The following is a 17,117-nucleotide window of genomic DNA, read 5'->3' on the forward strand; positions in this document are numbered from 1 at the left end:
CCCCCCCCTACACGCCCCCACTTCCCGTCCTAACCACATCGCAATTGTTTAGCTGTTATTAGTTTTTATCAACCGGCCTCCCGCAGGACCTGGCGCTGAGGCGAGGTCCCCATTTCGCGCCTCGCCCTTTGCAGGAAACCTCCCCACATTAGGGTTCCCCAGGCCGCGCACGCCCGACTCGAGGTGCGCTAGCCCTGCGCAACGCGGGGTGGATCGCAGCGGGCGCTAGGGTCCCGAGCCTGGCGGCTCAGGACCCCCCCACCCCCCGCCCAACACACGCTCCTTCCAGTCTTGGCCCTGGGACTCTCCCGCGGTGCCCCAGTCTCCGCTCACAGCGCCCCCCTCGCCCCAACCCGGCAGGCACTTTCGTACCCGCCCAGCCCCGCCCCAGGCTCCGCCCCAGCGGGCTTTTAAGCTTTATAAGTTCCTCTTTCTCACCTCTGATACTTAGTTTCACCAGTTGAACTTGGGACCCACCGCTGCCCTCAGCTCCGAGTTGGGGGCGAGGTAAGGCTTGGGGTCGGGAAGGAGAACGGATGTGAGGCTGGCTCAACAGAGAACAGGGAGTGCGAGACTAGAGGTCCCCGGGGTCCCTCTGGAGAGCAGCGCAGGGGACCCCAGCTTAGGACCCGAGAGGGAGCATGCCCCTTGAAGGAGCCCCGACTCCCACTAGTCTGCTCTGGGCCCCGGGACGTTTGCGTGGGCTCTGTGGAGGGTCAGCCAGGACAATGCCCAAGCATTGCCCTCGCCACTCTGTGGTTCGGCTCCGCCCAGGCCCGGGGGAGGCCACGCGCTGGACTGGGTGGAATGGAGAGGCTGTCAGGGTCCCCAAGAGTGGCCAAGGCGGGGCCATCGAAAGGACCTACACGGGACGGCAGGCTTTCCTGAGGGAGGACAGCCTCTTACTCCAGACGCTTCAATCCGAGGCTCCTTATCCTGCGGCCCTTAAGGGCCCAAACTCACCTTGGCCTCCCGCGAGTTGCTCCCGGATTGGTGGTGGACGAGGAGCTCCAAATTTGGGCCACTTGGGGCCCCGCGCTCTGCTGCCTCAACCCCGTGCCCTCTGAGAACCCTCCTGGCACCCTCCCCGCCTCCGCTCTCTCTCGTGGGCCTCCGGGGTCCCGCCGATGCTCTGCGCGCCAGAATCTCCCGCTATTTGGCGGCGCACCTCGCCTTGGGCCAGGTCGCCTCCGCGCGTTGCTCCCGGGGCCCCCTTAATCCTCGCTAGCTGCCGAAGGCTCAGGGATTCTCTGGGGCAGAGAGTGCAGGTGTGGGAGGAGAAGGCCGGGGCAGGAGATGCCGTTGCTGAGCACCTGGAACGTCCAGACCGCAGGCGTTCGTCCCCACGTTCGAGATTCTTGGCGCGCCGGGCCCACTAAAGGAGTGAGAATGGGGGAGTGGGCAAGAGTGGTAGCTGACAGTGAAGGGAGAAATGGGCTGGCCGGGGTTTGGGAATGGGCAAGGAAGAGCGGGAGCTAGGAGTGAGCACGCCAACGGTGCCAAAGAGTGGTGGCGGCTGGATTTCGCGGTGTGCGCAGAGGCGAGAGCTGCGGTGCCTGGGCAGCGTTTGGCCCGTGGGGTGCGTAACAAGAACGGAGAGTCCAGACCGTGGGGTAGGAGGATGAACGCCGCGGGAGGCACGCTCTGGAGGCTGAGGGCCGGGCGTGCAAAGGGGATGAGACCGGGCCCGCTGAGAAGGTGCTGTCTCTCAGGGGCCTCTGGCGACACCGACGTTGACAGAGCGCTCCTAGCTGCCTCGGCGACTCCAGGGCCTCGTGGTCATTATCAGAGGGCTGGAGAAGGGTGCTCCGGGCGCTGTGCCGCGGAGGCTAAAGGCCGGTCCTCCTCTCTGCCGCGCAGAGTGAGTGCAGGAGGCGGATCCCGGGTGCGAGAGGGCGGCAGTCGGCGCGCCGGGCATGAACCTGGAAGGCAGCGGCCGCGGCGGGGAGTTCGGCATGAGCTCCGTGAGCTGCGGCAACGGGAAACTCCGCCAGTGGCTGATCGACCAGATCGACAGCGGCAAGTACCCAGGGCTGGTGTGGGAGAACGAGGAGAAGAGCATCTTCCGCATCCCCTGGAAGCACGCGGGCAAGCAGGACTACAACCGCGAGGAGGACGCCGCCCTCTTCAAGGTTACTAGCATGAGGGGGGCCCAACCAAGGTGGGGGTGGAGGGAAGGCCCCAGAGAGCCTGGTGGATCCCTAAGCCAGACTCCGCGGCAATCCCAGTCCTCGCCTGACGGTGCTCGGAGGAAAGGGGGCCACGCGGGAAGGAGATGAGCCCCGCAGGGCGGCCGGTCCGGGAGCATCAGGTGGCAATCCGCAGAAGCTGGGGGAGAAGGAGAGAGGTTTCAGCCTTTGTAGTGGTTTTAGAAACGGGGGACCAGGTACCAATCCTGAGCGTGTGGCATGAGCAGTACCTAGGGAGTCAGATGGCTCCAGCAGCAGGGAATGGAATGTCCGGGGGCTCAGCCCAGGGACAGCAGCGCTGACTTGAGTGTCCCTGTTTGCATTGATGTGGGTTCCTCTGTCTCCATCCGAGCCTCTTTCTGTACCTCTGGCTACTTCCGTGCCTTCTTTGATCAACATGTGTCTCTCTTTGTCTCCCTGTTTCTTTTCTGTGAGCACACTTAGGTGTGCTTGAGTCTGTCTCTGTTTTCCTCTCTCACTACCTCTATCTTCCTCTATTTTGCTGTTTTTCTCTGGAGGTCTTTCTCTCTGGATATTTATTTATTTTTTCTTTAGTTCAATCTCTTTTGGGCTCTCTATCTTTCTAGCTCTCTTTGGTCCTTCCATATGTGTTTTTCTCTATCCCTGTTTCTGTCTGATTCTCTCTTTCCAAGTCTCTCTCTAGACATTTTTCTCTAGGTCTGTGTGTGTGTGTGTGTGTGTGTGTGTGTGTGTGTGTGTGTGTGATGACTGTTTTCTCCTACAGCAGTTTACCCAGTGAACTGTGCATTAGGACCCAGACCCACCACCGGCAGGCAGAACAGGCAAAGGGGACTTCCTCTGGAATTTGCTCTCAGACTATCTGACCATTCAGATGTACTCTATGGGTAGCAGCTCACCCCTAGTTCCAGTGGAACTCACTTCAGACACTGTGAGGGGAAGGGGTCATTAGGGCCCCTTTCCAGGGACCCTCCACATCTTACCCACCTCTCATAAATACCTAGAGAATGCGCAAACCATTTGTCTTCAGTTCAGCAAAGACAGAGCCCAAGGTGGAGAGTATTTTACCTAGAGGAGACGTGGTGTCTTTCTGTCCCATGTTTTGAGCAACGGTATAAATCTGAGGCACGTGAGCATCATTCTTTCCTTTAGAAATACGATCCTCAGGTTCTTTTTTTAAAAGACCTGTATTTTAACTTTTATCCCCCCTCTTCTTTCCCACAAGGCTTGGGCACTATTTAAAGGAAAGTTCCGAGAAGGCATAGATAAGCCAGACCCTCCTACCTGGAAGACCCGTTTGCGATGTGCTTTGAACAAGAGCAACGATTTTGAGGAACTGGTGGAGAGGAGCCAGCTGGACATCTCAGACCCCTACAAAGTATACAGGATTGTTCCTGAGGGTGCAAAAAAAGGTGGGACTTCCTGGGGTGGGGTCACAGAATAGAGGCTGCCTGACACTTGTAAGGCTTTAATTTCATTCTGAGGGTCTATTTTTCTTTTCTTGTTTTTATAGCCTGCCTTCCTCCTGCCTCATGTTTGAGCCCAACGGGCTCTTTGCCCAAGTTCTCAGGGTCGTCAGTTGAAATTCTTGTGGTATTGGTGTAGGACAATTTCTCAGACTCCAGCTCTCTACCTGCAGGTGTATGCCCATGCCTGTGTGTGCACGTGTTTTTCAGTTAGTTCTGTTGGTGTAAGATATGGGCCAAATTTTTCAAACAAAATACGGAAAACTCGTTTAGAGCTTTATCTTTACTTATCAGTGTTTCATAATTAATCATTCTGTCGAAAGGAAGCATACATATACCCGTATATTGTTACTGTTTATAGTAATAAAAATGTCAACTTTTGGAGTATACCGTGGTCAGCTGGATGCTTATTGAAATTCAGACCTTCCCTCTCCAAGTTTCTGACCAGGGTGTCAGAGTAGAGCCCAAGAATCTTCATTTTAAACAAACCATACAGATGACTTCACTTGTGGAACATCTCGCTGGTGGGGCCCTTTATGTGACAACGTGCTCACACACAGCATTTCATCTCCTTCTCTACCTGCCCTACACAAGTCAGACCCTGTAGAAATCAGCTTAGTGGCCTGAACAAGTAATTGCCCACTGGAATTGCTGAAGAAGGGCCTTATTTGTCAACACTGTTATGCATTCTAGGAATTAAACTCTCAGGTATTTTTTTAAGATTTCACTTTTAGTTATGACAGTTCCTTTTTTCACACTTTGCCATTTGCCTTTTGTCCAAACACACAGGAGCAAAGCAGCTCACCCTGGAGGACCCGCAGATGACCATGAGCCATCCCTATACCATGACAGCTCCTTATACCTCACTCCCAGCTCAGGTATGGTGGAGGGCACAGGGCTTCTAGAAAGGGAGGCTGGGTCTGGGTGAGGCCACGTGAGCCAGCTAGTCCCACATAGCAGGAAAAATATAAACAAAAACAGCAGTACTTTGTTTTTGTTCTTAGTCAATCGGCCAAAGCAAATCCCCAATCATTGGATGAACGTCTCACTTTCTACCTGGTGGTACGATCAGTGTTGGTTTTAGGGCGGGGAGAGGTGGCTGCGTCTGCCTGCTAGCCTGGACTTCTGCCACTGATTCAAAAACCCGGGGAGCAGATCTTTTGTGCAAGACGAAAATTTTGGAAGTTGTGCTTTATCATGTGAAACCACAGGGCAGCTGATCTCTTCAGACTTTTCTGATGTGAATCACAGCTCTGTTTTATTCACTTTGGTGGGTAAAAGAAGGCAAATTTCCCTGCAGTACTTTTGGTGCCAGGTTTAACCATATGATGAAGTTTTACACAAGTCATTACTTTGTAACACTGTCTTCATTGTGCCTTTTGAGTCTTTACGGCTACTTTCCACCTAGTGCGATGAGCTGTTCACTCCAAAGTCTTTTGAGATGATAAAATGATTTGGCTGTCAGCCAAATAAGAGATTCTGTGAGGAGTCTGACTATAAAAGAATCTGTCCCCCCTTCCCGGTGCCAACCAACTGAGCTTCGGAGCTGATCGCCTTTCATCTCAGCTGCTCCCTCATGTCCCTTTAGCAGGTTCATAACTACATGATGCCGTCCCACGACCGAAGCTGGAGGGAGTACGTCCCTGATCAGCCCCTCCCAGAAATCCCGTATCAGTGTCCCGTGACGTTTGGGTCTCGCAGCCATCACTGGCAAGGCCCGGCTTGTGAAAATGGTAAGGAGTGTGCTGGGGCTGGTTTTTAGGGCTGTGGCTCAGCCCGCAGAGCAGACCTGGCCAGAGGGCCCTGGTCTCTCTTGATCTGTCCTTCCGGGCAGTACCCCAGGTCTTTCCCCTTCTCAGAGCCGCTGGGGAAGACCTCACGTGCAGTGAAGGAGAGAGTGAGGGTCTTCAGGGGAAGGACTCCAGGGTGTACTGACACCTGGCCTACTCTTGCCAGGACCTGTGCTGGGAACTGCCCTATATGAGATCTTATTTAAACATCACAGAAAGGGGCGCCTGGGTGGCTCAGGCGGTTGGTTAAGCGTCTGCCTTTGGCTGGAGTCATGATCCCTGGGATCCCCCAGGGATTCCCCAGGGTCCTGGGATTGAGAATCAGGCCCCCTACTCAGTGGGGAGTCTGCTTTTCCCTCTCCTTCTGCATCCCTCTGCTCATGCTCTCTCTCTCTCAAGTAAATAAATAAAATCTTCAAAAAAATAAAAAATAAACATCACAGAAATTAGAGGTGGGACACTAATCTCAAAATAAGTAAATAAATAAAAATAATAAAATAAACATCAGAGAGATCCATCCCAGTCAACTAAAAACTGCCCCCCCCTTTTGAGGCAAACTCACAGAATGTAAGTAATGCCCAAAGTTACCCAGTGAAAGTGGGGGGGCTGGAGCTCAACCTCAGAGCTCCTCTTTCATTTAAGAGAGAGGATCTCAGATGTCAAAGTGGTTGGCTATAGTTTTTTAAATTATTTGTTTGATAGGTTAATATTTTTCATCCTCCCTGAATAATAATAGATTTTGTCAGTCTTCCCTCCTGGATTATCCCTTAAGGTTGACAGGGCCAGTAACCTCACTGGTCCGTTTCTTTCTATACATCTGGAAAACGGGCATACTGTAGCTGTGCCGACGCCTTCCGTCTACAGGAACATCAGGAGATTATTGAGCTAGTATATTTCTTTTTAGCAATAGTGTGCCCAGGGGGCACCTGGCTGGCTTAGTTGGTAGAGCATGCAACAACTCTGGATCTCGGGGTTGTGAGTTTGAGCCCCGCACTGGGGGAAGAGTTTACTTAGAAAAGAAAACACAATAGTGTGCTTATCATAGTAATTTTTGGGATCAGGAGTGATAGTAAGAATGGAATGAATAAATACTAAGAAAAGAAAATAGTCTCCATAAGGTGAGTAGTGCTGGTGTTGGGGTCTAAAGAGCTTTGTTCACTCTGGATTAGATGGGGTCCCATCCCCACAGGAGTTTCCCAGACATCAAAATGAGATTACTCAGTGGAAGCACTCATTAGCTACGTGCAGAGAAAACTTCACACCGTGTATTGAAAACAGCAAAACACAAGCTGCTAGGACTTTTGAGTTAGACATTTAAATAGACATCCTGAGATGGGTCAAGACTCAGATCCTTCTGTATGTTCTAGGAATATTTGGTTCGTCACAATTTGGTCAGTTCCCCTTTTTCCAGTCATGTTCAGGTCACTTTTGGCTTTAAAGGATTGACAAAGTGTACCATCATTTAAAATTTGTATTTAATGGCATGTTTACAAAAAAGCTCAGAATTTGATTTTATTAGCTTTTCAAGAGTGATTTGCAGCAAAGGTTACTTTCCATTCCATAGTGGAAGAGTTAGCTAACATTAAACTGGTTTCTGATATCAGACTTTTGTCTAAAGCATCAGGCTCTATTGAACTAAGAACCTTAGTAACAAGGCGATGCCTCAAACTGTACAGACACATGGAATAGGTAGACGTATTTTGAAGCATAACTGACATTAAATTAAGTTCTAGTACACAGTCTTTCTCTATTACTGTTTAATGTGACCCACAGCTATTACGCTGCCAAGACACATGGTTCAATTTTCTTCCCGAAGCCAGAAATAGAAAGCTAGAGAAATGTGGACTAAACAATTTGGAAGTTTTTAACTGGGCCCTTTGGCATCGGAACTCAGGTAGACCTGAGCTCACAGCTCTACTGTGAACATGCTATGTGAACGAGGATAAATCTCCCTGAGCCGAAGTTATCCTGTTTATCAGGGTGATTACGGAGGGATGTTGCTCAAAGGATACAAACTTCCAATGATAAGATGAGTAAGTTCTGAGGATCTAAAGTACAATATGGTGACTGTAGTTAGCTACACTCTATTGTATTAAAAGCTGCTAAGAGAGTAGATCTTAAATATTCCTACTATACACACACACACACACACACGCACACACACACACACACACACACGCACACACAATGGTAATTATGTGCGGTGTTTAAGGAGTTAACTAAGTTAAAATAAGAAAGAAAAAATTATAGAGGGACTATTCCAAGTTTTCTTCCAAAGCTATGAAAAGGCTCCTTCCTCTTTCGATCCTATTTTTTCTGATTGGAATTCAGCTTGTCTTTTTCCCTTGAGAATGCCACTGGTCAGTTCTAGAGCGCCCTTGGCCCCTCCCTCCCGGGGTTGGTGCACCCTTCAGGGGCTGAGTGGCCACATCCCAGGGAGAGGAGACCTTCCCATGCGTCGTTGGACAGACACTGTTTAGACATCATCTGATTCTTATTTACAAATGCAGGTTGCCAGGTGACAGGAACCTTTTATGCTTGTGCCCCGCCTGAGTCCCAGGCCCCTGGAATCCCCATAGAGCCAAGCATAAGGTCTGCTGAAGCCTTGGCGCTCTCAGGTGAGTGCAGTGTTCCCTTCTAGAGGCCCCCACAGGAGGCTGGCTTCTGCTGTGGCTCCACTCTTGCCTTTGGGTCTGTTTGATTGGGGAGGCTGGGGGTATCCCTGAGCACAGCCCATGGGCACTGGCTTTCTTCCATCTGGGGACTAGAGTGGATATGGACACGTCTGACTCCCAACCTCAGTGAATGAAGACATCTTTAGAATATTTAGCACTAAGAAGCCAACTTTTAATTCTGATGCCAATTCTAAATGCTGGTTTGAATTGAGTCATTTTAAGGTTTCCATCGACATCTATCTGAGTTTCCAGGAATATGCAAACACCTCAGCTTTATATACCAAGGACCCCCCTTCAGCCAACATTCTCACAATGTAGTATAATTTCTTAGAAAAATACACAAGGGTTTCTCTTTTGAAAAGCTGATCATCCTTCCAGGTTTAGCCACAACTAGGTCTTCCTCTCTGGCATCCTGGGGACAGCAGTTCTGGCTCCTTTCTCTTTATCACATTCATATGCGTAAAAGTAGTGAGCCTTGCGGTCAGTCTTCCTCTGAAATTTGATAGGTGTTGCAAAAAATTTGGATTAGAGCTGATTTTTAAAGTTTCATTTCTAAAAGAATCCTTGCAAGCTCAAAGATCTTAACCTGTTTAAGGAAGGCATCGCAAGGTTTACTAAGCATATGTGGTGTGCATGTATCTATTTTTTAGATAGTATTTTGGGTTGTTTGAAAATGGGATTTATAATTACATTAAGAATAAATAGCTTAAGCCTCAGAATTCTCACCTTGCCCCTTGGGCTTTTAAAAAATCAATTATAGAAAGTATAAAGTAAATTCTCAAGATTTCAGAGAGTTGTGGGCACCTTTCTTGTTTCCAGGGTCACCATTTATTTCTTTTCGGTTCTGAAGTTCTGGATGAGGCTTTGCTGCCTTTCTTCTTAGATGCTCCTAAATGACGGAGGGGAGATGTTTCTGAACAGAAAGCCTTGTGCTTTTTTTAAGAAACTTCCTAACCCTTCTCTGAAGCACGAAAAAGTAGGGAATAAACAACTATTTATGTCCCTGTGATCTCGTGATTTCTGATGACATTAAGTGAAATGAAGCCTGTCCTGCAAGTCACCTCAAATGGCCAACACTCACTGTCATCAAGGTGTACTGTCTGAGCTCGCTCTCCACTAGTCCGCACTAGTGGAGAAATTGACGTGCAGAATCGGGACAGTGATGTGGGCTGTTTAAGCCTCAAAACCTGCCATTGAGGAATAAGAGGGTTTTGTGGATTTCTTTTTTTAGTATGCATAGTGCAGATTAATTATCAACCTTGAGCCCATTTGTTGGGAGAACCGCAGTCCCCATTAATTTGTAAATACCATTATGGATGGATGGCTATGGCCTGTACATGGAGCTCTTTTGCAGTTCAGTTAAGGGCCCCTTTGCAAACCTAGCTTTGTCCTTTTAATTTGTGGGTCCTATTCTGAAGAAAAATTTCAAAAGTGAACTCATCTCGTTAAATGTTTTAGAAAGCACAGTTATTTTCAAGGCAGATTTTGAAAGCCTAGTGGGACTTTGGCCTTAGAACATTTTTTTTCATTGATTCTTTTCTTTCCACATGAATTAATTTTATTATACAAGTAACGCATACATACACAGCATAAAAAATAACGTGANNNTCGGAAGAGCAAACTTGGAAAATAAAACATCACATTCTTACCACCCAGAGATCACCACTGCTAAAACGGCTTAGTGTTTATCTTTGCTGAAACTTCAATGTGGACGTGTGTGTGTGTGTGTGTGTGTGTGTGTGTGTTTATTTGTGTAAGTGACATCTTATTCATTGTTTAGGGCAGTTTCCGATGTAAACATTTTTGTTTAGTTTTTGAAACACTATTATATTCTTTCTGCTAGTAGAAATTAAACTAGGGTTTACTTCCTTCAAAATCAAAACTGATTGCTGTGCTTAAAGATGCATTTTGTTCAGTGGAACATGACTTAGTATTTTAGACACAATTGTTGTCATCGCTGCATTCATCATCACCAAAATAATGACACAGAAAGTTCTTAACCAGCGGTGCTCTCTAATACAAGTCAAATCTGTTGTGCAGAAAACTAATGTAAGCTGTAATCCCCCAACACAAAAAAAATCTATGGTCGCACAAATTTGGAAAATGCTGTTAGACAACATTAAATAGATTTCTTGCAGGATTTCCTTAATATCTCTTACTGTCTGTGACTCCAGGAGGGAGAGGAGGGTATGCAGCATTTCCTACACTTCCTTGACCCTGGAACTTTCTATTTTTTATGGAGTATCCTGGGACACCAGTGTCCCACCAAATACACATGTTCTGGTTGAATAGTTTGGCATCCTGATGGGTTTCCAATGCTCCTTGGTCCCTTAGCGCTGACCTTGAAATCTCTGTGTTTACAGACTGTCGACTCCACATCTGTTTGTACTACCGGGAGATCTTGGTGAAAGAGCTGACCACGTCCAGCCCAGAAGGCTGTCGGATCTCCCACGGGCACACTTATGATGCCAGTAACCTGGACCAGGTCCTTTTCCCATACCCAGAGGACAATGGCCAGAGGAAAAACATCGAGAAACTTCTGAGCCACCTGGAAAGGGGTGTGGTCCTCTGGATGGCCCCCGACGGGCTTTATGCCAAAAGACTGTGCCAGAGCAGAATCTACTGGGATGGGCCCCTGGCACTGTGCAGTGACCGGCCCAATAAACTGGAGAGGGACCAGACCTGCAAGCTCTTTGACACACAGCAATTTTTAGCAGGTAACATACCCAATTATCTGTTAGAATGGAGCATCCCACACCTGTAAGCCTAAGAGACAGAATGGAGGGGGTGACACTATGGCTTCCACAGTGGTCCAAGCAGAAAGTCACTCCCAACCCAGACAGAGATCTTCCTTCTATTAGCCCCTGAGCCCACCCGGCAGGATCTGAGAATAGGTTCCTGTTGTTCATCTCACCTCTGCCTCTACCACGTGCTCCTCTGCATCACCAAAGGGGTGTGAAGAGGAGAGAGATTGCTCAAGGGGATTGTGGTTCAGGCTGATATCTTGAGATTCTGGTATTCAACAAATAGTCACACTGATAAGGTTCACACTTTATTGGCAGTATGATCTCAGCAAGCACGGCTGCTGATGTTTTAGCTTTTTTAAGGTTCCTAGGAAAATCGTAAAGGTTAGAAGTGTATTGTTAACGTTCTTGGTTATGAGACGTGTTACTTCTATGCAGATGGCCTCCAGCAGGTGGGATCAGGGATAGAGTATGTGGAACTGATTTTGCAAAGGGGGAAATTATGAGAAGGCTATGAGTTATCTCTGTGATATTCGTGTTTCACATAGTATTTTCTAAAACCAGTGAGTTTCGTTTTTCTAGTTTTGATTTCATGACAATTCAATTAGCCCCAGACTGGCTTTTGTGAAACCACTGGCCACGTTATTGTTGAAGCTTCATCCAGAACATTCGTGTAGCTCTCTATATTGATGATTCCTCTTTTGGAGGGAAAAAGTTGTTCTGTCAGCTAACTGCCAACTCTTTCTGAACCTTATTCTGTAACGTATCCTTAAGCTATTCTTTTACAAGCGCCCCTTCAGAAACACCCTATGTCTTTGGGTTCTCATGTGCCTCTCCTTTCCCTAAATATGCTTCCCGATTCAATTTATTTAACATAAAAATATGAAGCATCTGTGTACTTTGACACTGTTGACACTTGCTTAGCCTTTTGGGTTTAAGTTGCCCAAATTGAGTAGGCTCATCCAAATTCTCTTTGGTGCCTCCAAACAAATATGTCCCTAGATGCCTAACCCTTGACTAAAAGGTGTGACAAGAGGAGGAGGGAGAACTGAGCCTCTGGTTCCCCAAGGCAGCACTAGGGTGAGAAAGCCATGTGGGTCTCAACACCCCTCCCTCCCTCTGAGCTGCAGAACTGCCTCCAAATCTGTGCCATGACTGTTCTGTCCATCCTGGGGTCCAGCATGGTAATCATGGTGGGCACCCAAGGAAGAGTCAGGAGCTACTGCGGGGTATCTTGTCTGCACCTCTTATGTCTGCTAAAGAGTCTGAAAGAGCCCATGGGGGATTGGGGTTGGATCTCCTCAGAGACTGTGAATCTTGGTCTCTTTGGATTCAGAAGCCACAGGACTAGGACTTTGGTTAAGGAATCCCAGGGGAATGACACGTGCTTCTGTGAGTTTCTCTCACCACATATCTTTTAGGAAGTTCGAATCCTACCATTCTAAGTAGGCTGTAAGTTACACTTTGAGTCACAGTCACTGAGAGCTGGATACAGGCAAGAAGCAGAAAAGCATGATGCCCAGCTATGAACACCTGCAGGTTGTGAATTCACTTGCCTAGAATTTAATATTTATCTGTGAGCAAAAGTTGTTGTTTTTTTCTTCCTCTGTAACCAAAGGCTGTGCTTTTTGCTCACTGCAACCGCTTATCTTGAAGTATTCACTGAGGTTCAAGGAGGAACCTGTGAACTTGAACACTGCAGCGGTGTAGACCAGCTTCTGCACAATCGAGGATTCCCACAGAATATTCTCATGTTATCAAGCATTTGAGACACGACTTCTTCAGAGAATTGTGCCAGCTCGCCACTCTGACTGGCTTGTGTAGGTGTTGTCTCAGGCCTCGGCAGTGTGAACGCCTTGTACACATTCTGACTAAGTCAGTTAGGTTTGATTTGAATTCTGGAAGAAGAAAAAAAAAAAGCAGGAAGTCTAACAGTCCAGTGAGTTAGTTAGAAACTTTTCTTCAGTTGAAGAGAACAGTGAAGATCTTTGATATCTCCCCATTCAGGATTTGCAAACTACTAGGGACAGCCCCTAAAGGCAAAGCCCAAGGTGCATATCTGATCAAGATGCGTGTGCATACCGTTCTGCAGAAGTTGTAGCAGCAGCCGGGTGTGTTTCTTTTGCGGACACGACGTTCAACTCTAGTGGAAAGGAAAGAATAAGAGCAGCTAGAGGCTTAAGAGTCATCTCGAATATGGGTAATGGGACATGGAGCGATGTCAGGGATTACACATGTGTCTTTCCAACAGTCTTTGTTCTGCATCCTTAGGGTAGGAGTGGAGCCTTCAGGATATACGCAACCACAAAAGTGGGGACACCTAGTGTTTCATTTCAAATCAATATCTGTCCCAGAAGGTGGGCAAGAAGTCAGCTCAAAGTCCCATAGTTGAGGTTTAGTGCCAAGTAGGACACAGCTGCCCATAACTGGTGCTCATCTCCAAGACAACAGTAAAGCATTTTCAGCGATGCCTGAATCATGGAGACGTCCTGATTGGCACAGACATTGGATTATGAAGACTCAGCAGTTTTGAGATGACATTTTTAAGTAATCAGAAAATTTTGATTTTTTAAATGAAATTTCTTCTTTGTATAAATTATTCTTTTGCCTCAATGTGGCTACATTTCTTTTCCTTTTTCTTCATCTTTCACTCCTTTCTGCTACCCTTTGCACTCTTAAGGGTCTAATGCTGCAAAGCAAGGTTTCTTAATCTGCAGGACATATTTCCCTTAAAGAATCAAGCGAGGGGTGCCTGGGTGGCTCAGTTGGTTAAGCATCTGCCTTCACCTTGGGTCCCGGGATCGAGCCTTGTGTCAGGCTACTAGCTCAGTGGGGAGCCTGCTTCTCCCTCTCCCTCTCCCTACTCAAGCTTTGTCTCTCATTCTCTCCCTCTCTCTCAAACAAATAAATAAAATAATAATTAAAAAAGAGAATCAAGTGAAACCTGGAGCCCTCTCAGGAGAAGTGCACCCATGAACACGTACATGCAATTCTATATCTAGGGTCTAAGAATTAAGAACCCCACGTAGAGAAATAAAGAATACACACTCCTATTTTAGTTTTCCAAATCAACAGTGAGCTTTTGCTTCCTGCTTTAACATGGCGTGTTTAGTGATGGTTTCTGATCAGGGTTGGTTTTTTTCCCCGCTTATGGGGCTTTTCCAGAGCTGCAAGCTTTTGCTCACCATGGCCGTCCCCTGCCAAGATTCCAGGTAACTCTGTGCTTCGGAGAAGAGTTTCCAGATCCTCAGAGGCAAAGGAAGCTCATCACTGCTCACGTGAGTATTTAGTCACATTCAAATGATTGAGTTTCCCTGTTTTTCATCAAGGGCAGGGTCCCAGTTAGAAAAGTCTCAAATGAAAAGTATATGTCATATGACAGGAAAATCATGAGGAAGGAAGCATGGCCCAGTGAATGGTGCAGGAAGCACAGCCCAGGGACCCACATGTTTTTCCCAACCCTAGAGGTCTACTCATCACAAACCTGCAACCATGGGCTTCATTCATCCCATCTTGTGTATCAATCAAGACATTGTCCTATTCCCATTTTATAAGGATTTAAAAAGACTAGTGATAAAAGTTGCCCTTTAAAATTCTCCATATTTAATATTGCTTTTAAAATGCTGTCTAGCTGACCTTCATTTGATGGGGAGGCTTTTCCCAATGGGAAGCTGTCCATTGACTTATGTATTTTGCAGTCCCCTCAGATTTTTCCCAAATCCTCTTTTATTTCTGGATTTTTAGAAATTATTTAACTAATGGAAACCAAGGGTCACGTGTTACTTGGAGGAGGCTAACTCTGTCAAGGAATTTAAGTAGATCAGTGTTCTTTAGCAGGGGTTTAAATAGGGTCAACTGTGGCACGTAAACATCTTTTTCATGAAAATTTTATTGAGATAACATTTGGAATAAATTTGCCACAAAAAAGAGTTTTGAATACCCAAGATTTTGAATTTGAAAACCTTACATAGCTACATACCTTTGAGAGTTATTAATAGGCCCAGACAAAAGCAGTAACAGGTAAAAAAAAAAAAAATATATATATATATATAGATATATATATATAATCAATAATAGAAACTTTCAAGTCATATTTTAGTTCTCATAGTTTTTTTATTGACAACCAAAATAAAACACTACCTAATTTTAAACACGCAGTCCCCCCTCTTGATTGTAAAATCAAAAATGAACCAACCAAAAGACTCTAGAGCTTTTTCATGAATTCTCTCCAGTAATTGATATAATATTTGTTATCTTGTTAACACCTAGGATTGTTAAATAACTAAATAAACTTGGTATTGATAAATAATGTTTCAAAAGTTGGTGAAAAACTCCTGCATTAGTCTGATTTTAAGGGTTTTTTTGGTGCGCTAGCTCTCCTCTGAGTTAGGCAACTATGTTCCTCAAGCAAGGGTCCCTGGAATTGAGTTGTCTGGGATGGAAAAGAAAAATGGGTATGTGTACACGCAGGAGTTCCTACTCGTTTTTATTATGGATTTAATTTATTTCAGGTGTTTCATATGAATTAGGCTTAAGTTTCTATATATCAAATAACTTAAATGCTCAATTTAATAGCAGAATTGATTCGCAAAGTATTCACTTTTCTTACAAGCTATAAATTCAGGAAATTCTGAAAGCTGAATTTTTTTATTGAATACGAACCACATAAATAGCCAAACTAGATGAATCTGAGGTCAATTAACCTCTCTTTCCCCATAATAACAGTGTTGTTGTTTGTTTAGCTTCTGCTCCTTCCTTGTTCCACTATCTTAGAAATATACAAGTTATCCAGGTCACCCAGGAATGGTACATTGTTCAGGACGGACATCCTCATCCCGGTCAGACTGTGGCTGTGGAAAAATTCATTGGCCTAAATTATTCTGAGTTACCTCAAACTTCATGGATCACCTCAAACTTCCTTTTAAGTTGGTCATTGTACCTGATTTGTTTATGCTTAGTGAAACATACCTTTTGAGCGGCTATTAATGTAAAAGTACCACTTTTGACTTGAACTATAGTAACACTCAGAATCAAGTGGAGTCTGTTTATAGGTTGGTGTATGTAAGGGGCTAACAAAAAATTACGTCATCAGAAAGTTTTGATTTATGTAGCACCTAACTTGGGATTGAACTTTACTGTATCTTCAGATACTGAGTTATTTAATGATGAGCCAATTACAAGATGTTAAAAAGAACATTTCAATAACATCTTTTCAAAATCTCTTATTAAAGGTCGAACCTCTGCTAGCCAGACAACTGTATTATTTTGCTCAGCAGAACAGTGGACACTTCCTGAGGGGCTATGACTTACCTGAACACATTAGCAGTCCAGAGGATTATCACAGATCTATTCGCCACTCCTCCATTCAAGAATGAAAACTGTCAAGACGAGTGATTTTATTTCATTGTAAATATCTGCCTCCGACAGGAACAGCTGATTGAACTCCCTCTTTTTCTTTTGAGAAACTTGGAAATTGGGGCTTCAATTCAACACTTGAGGATAATCTCAGCAAGAATGAGTGTAAAAAAACCAGCTCCATCTAATTGACAGATGAGCTTATTCCAAAAGGAAGGACAGTTTTCAGGGTCTTCCGTAGACCGCCATCTTTGATAATTACTGTGAAAATTGACCAAAGCGTGTGTTTACATTTACTTAAATGCTATCTTTAATTGGATGTGGATTCTTTCTTGCTTGAAAACTGAGAAAACTTGTGTTTCGGTATTGACCACTAACTAGAGGGATACAAGCACATAAGTGGTGTACTATTTCTCAGGGAAATAATATCTAAATTTGAGGTGACTTTGCCCACAAAAGAAATGTATTAACGCACACAGAAGATGTTGCTCTTGCAGAAAATGCTTGCTCTTAGAATCTTTGACTGAGGTTGGACCACAGTGCCTCCAGCTTTGGGGTAGCTGATCACCCCACGTGGCCTGGGTCTCACCCTGCACGGACTTCCCTGCCCTGTCTCGCACTGCTTCCCATTTGCTCTCTCTCCATGGGTGCCCTTGGAAGCCAGTTGGTATTTTCTGGAACCAAAGAGCATTAGGGCTACTCTTGATTAGTATATTTTTGTCCGTCCTACAATCTTGTAATGACTGCTTAAGATATTTTTTGTCTGCCTTTTTGTCTCTCGTTCTGTAGAAATTACTGCTAAAACATTTTCTTAAAAAAGATCAACAATCCAAGTACTAAAGATATATTTTTGAAACTCGGTGACATTTCCCCTCTTACCCTGTTTGTTTTGTTTGGCTACCAGTGAGTTATCCATGAC

General features: G+C 45.7%; 1 protein-coding gene and 1 long non-coding RNA gene across 5 annotated transcripts in view; one reads left to right on the plus strand and one right to left on the minus strand.

Moving 5' to 3' along the window:
• LOC103664983 overlaps positions 1-1,801 on the minus strand; it is a 10,292-nt gene extending 8,491 nt beyond the window's left edge. Inside the window, exon 1 of one of the 2 annotated variants that reach the window (XR_569197.2) lies at positions 964-1,801. This is a non-coding gene — a long non-coding RNA (uncharacterized LOC103664983). Of the gene's footprint in view, positions 1-438; positions 526-963 lie in introns of those variants that run through there. The other variant, XR_569198.2, reaches the window with a different exon arrangement.
• On the plus strand, positions 437-16,517 carry IRF4 (interferon regulatory factor 4). Of its 3 annotated transcripts, none has more exons than XM_008692882.2 (9): positions 437-507; positions 1,861-2,132; positions 3,394-3,580; positions 4,424-4,512; positions 5,223-5,367; positions 7,935-8,042; positions 10,463-10,816; positions 14,009-14,121; positions 16,075-16,517. In XM_008692882.2, the coding sequence occupies exons 2-9, from the start codon at positions 1,917-1,919 to the stop codon at positions 16,216-16,218; spliced, it is 1,356 nt and encodes a 451-aa protein (XP_008691104.1). In that variant the 5' UTR covers positions 437-507; positions 1,861-1,916; the 3' UTR covers positions 16,219-16,517. The 3 variants fall into 3 exon arrangements, with proteins under 3 accessions (XP_008691104.1, XP_008691105.1, XP_040500916.1); XM_008692883.2 differs by having other exon boundaries at positions 5,226-5,367; XM_040644982.1 differs by lacking the exon at positions 7,935-8,042.
• Positions 16,518-17,117: the final 600 nt, after the last annotated feature.

This window comes from Ursus maritimus, unplaced genomic scaffold, assembly GCF_017311325.1.
Source record: "Ursus maritimus isolate PB19 unplaced genomic scaffold, ASM1731132v1 scaffold_30, whole genome shotgun sequence".
Classification (NCBI taxonomy): domain Eukaryota; kingdom Metazoa; phylum Chordata; class Mammalia; order Carnivora; family Ursidae; genus Ursus; species Ursus maritimus.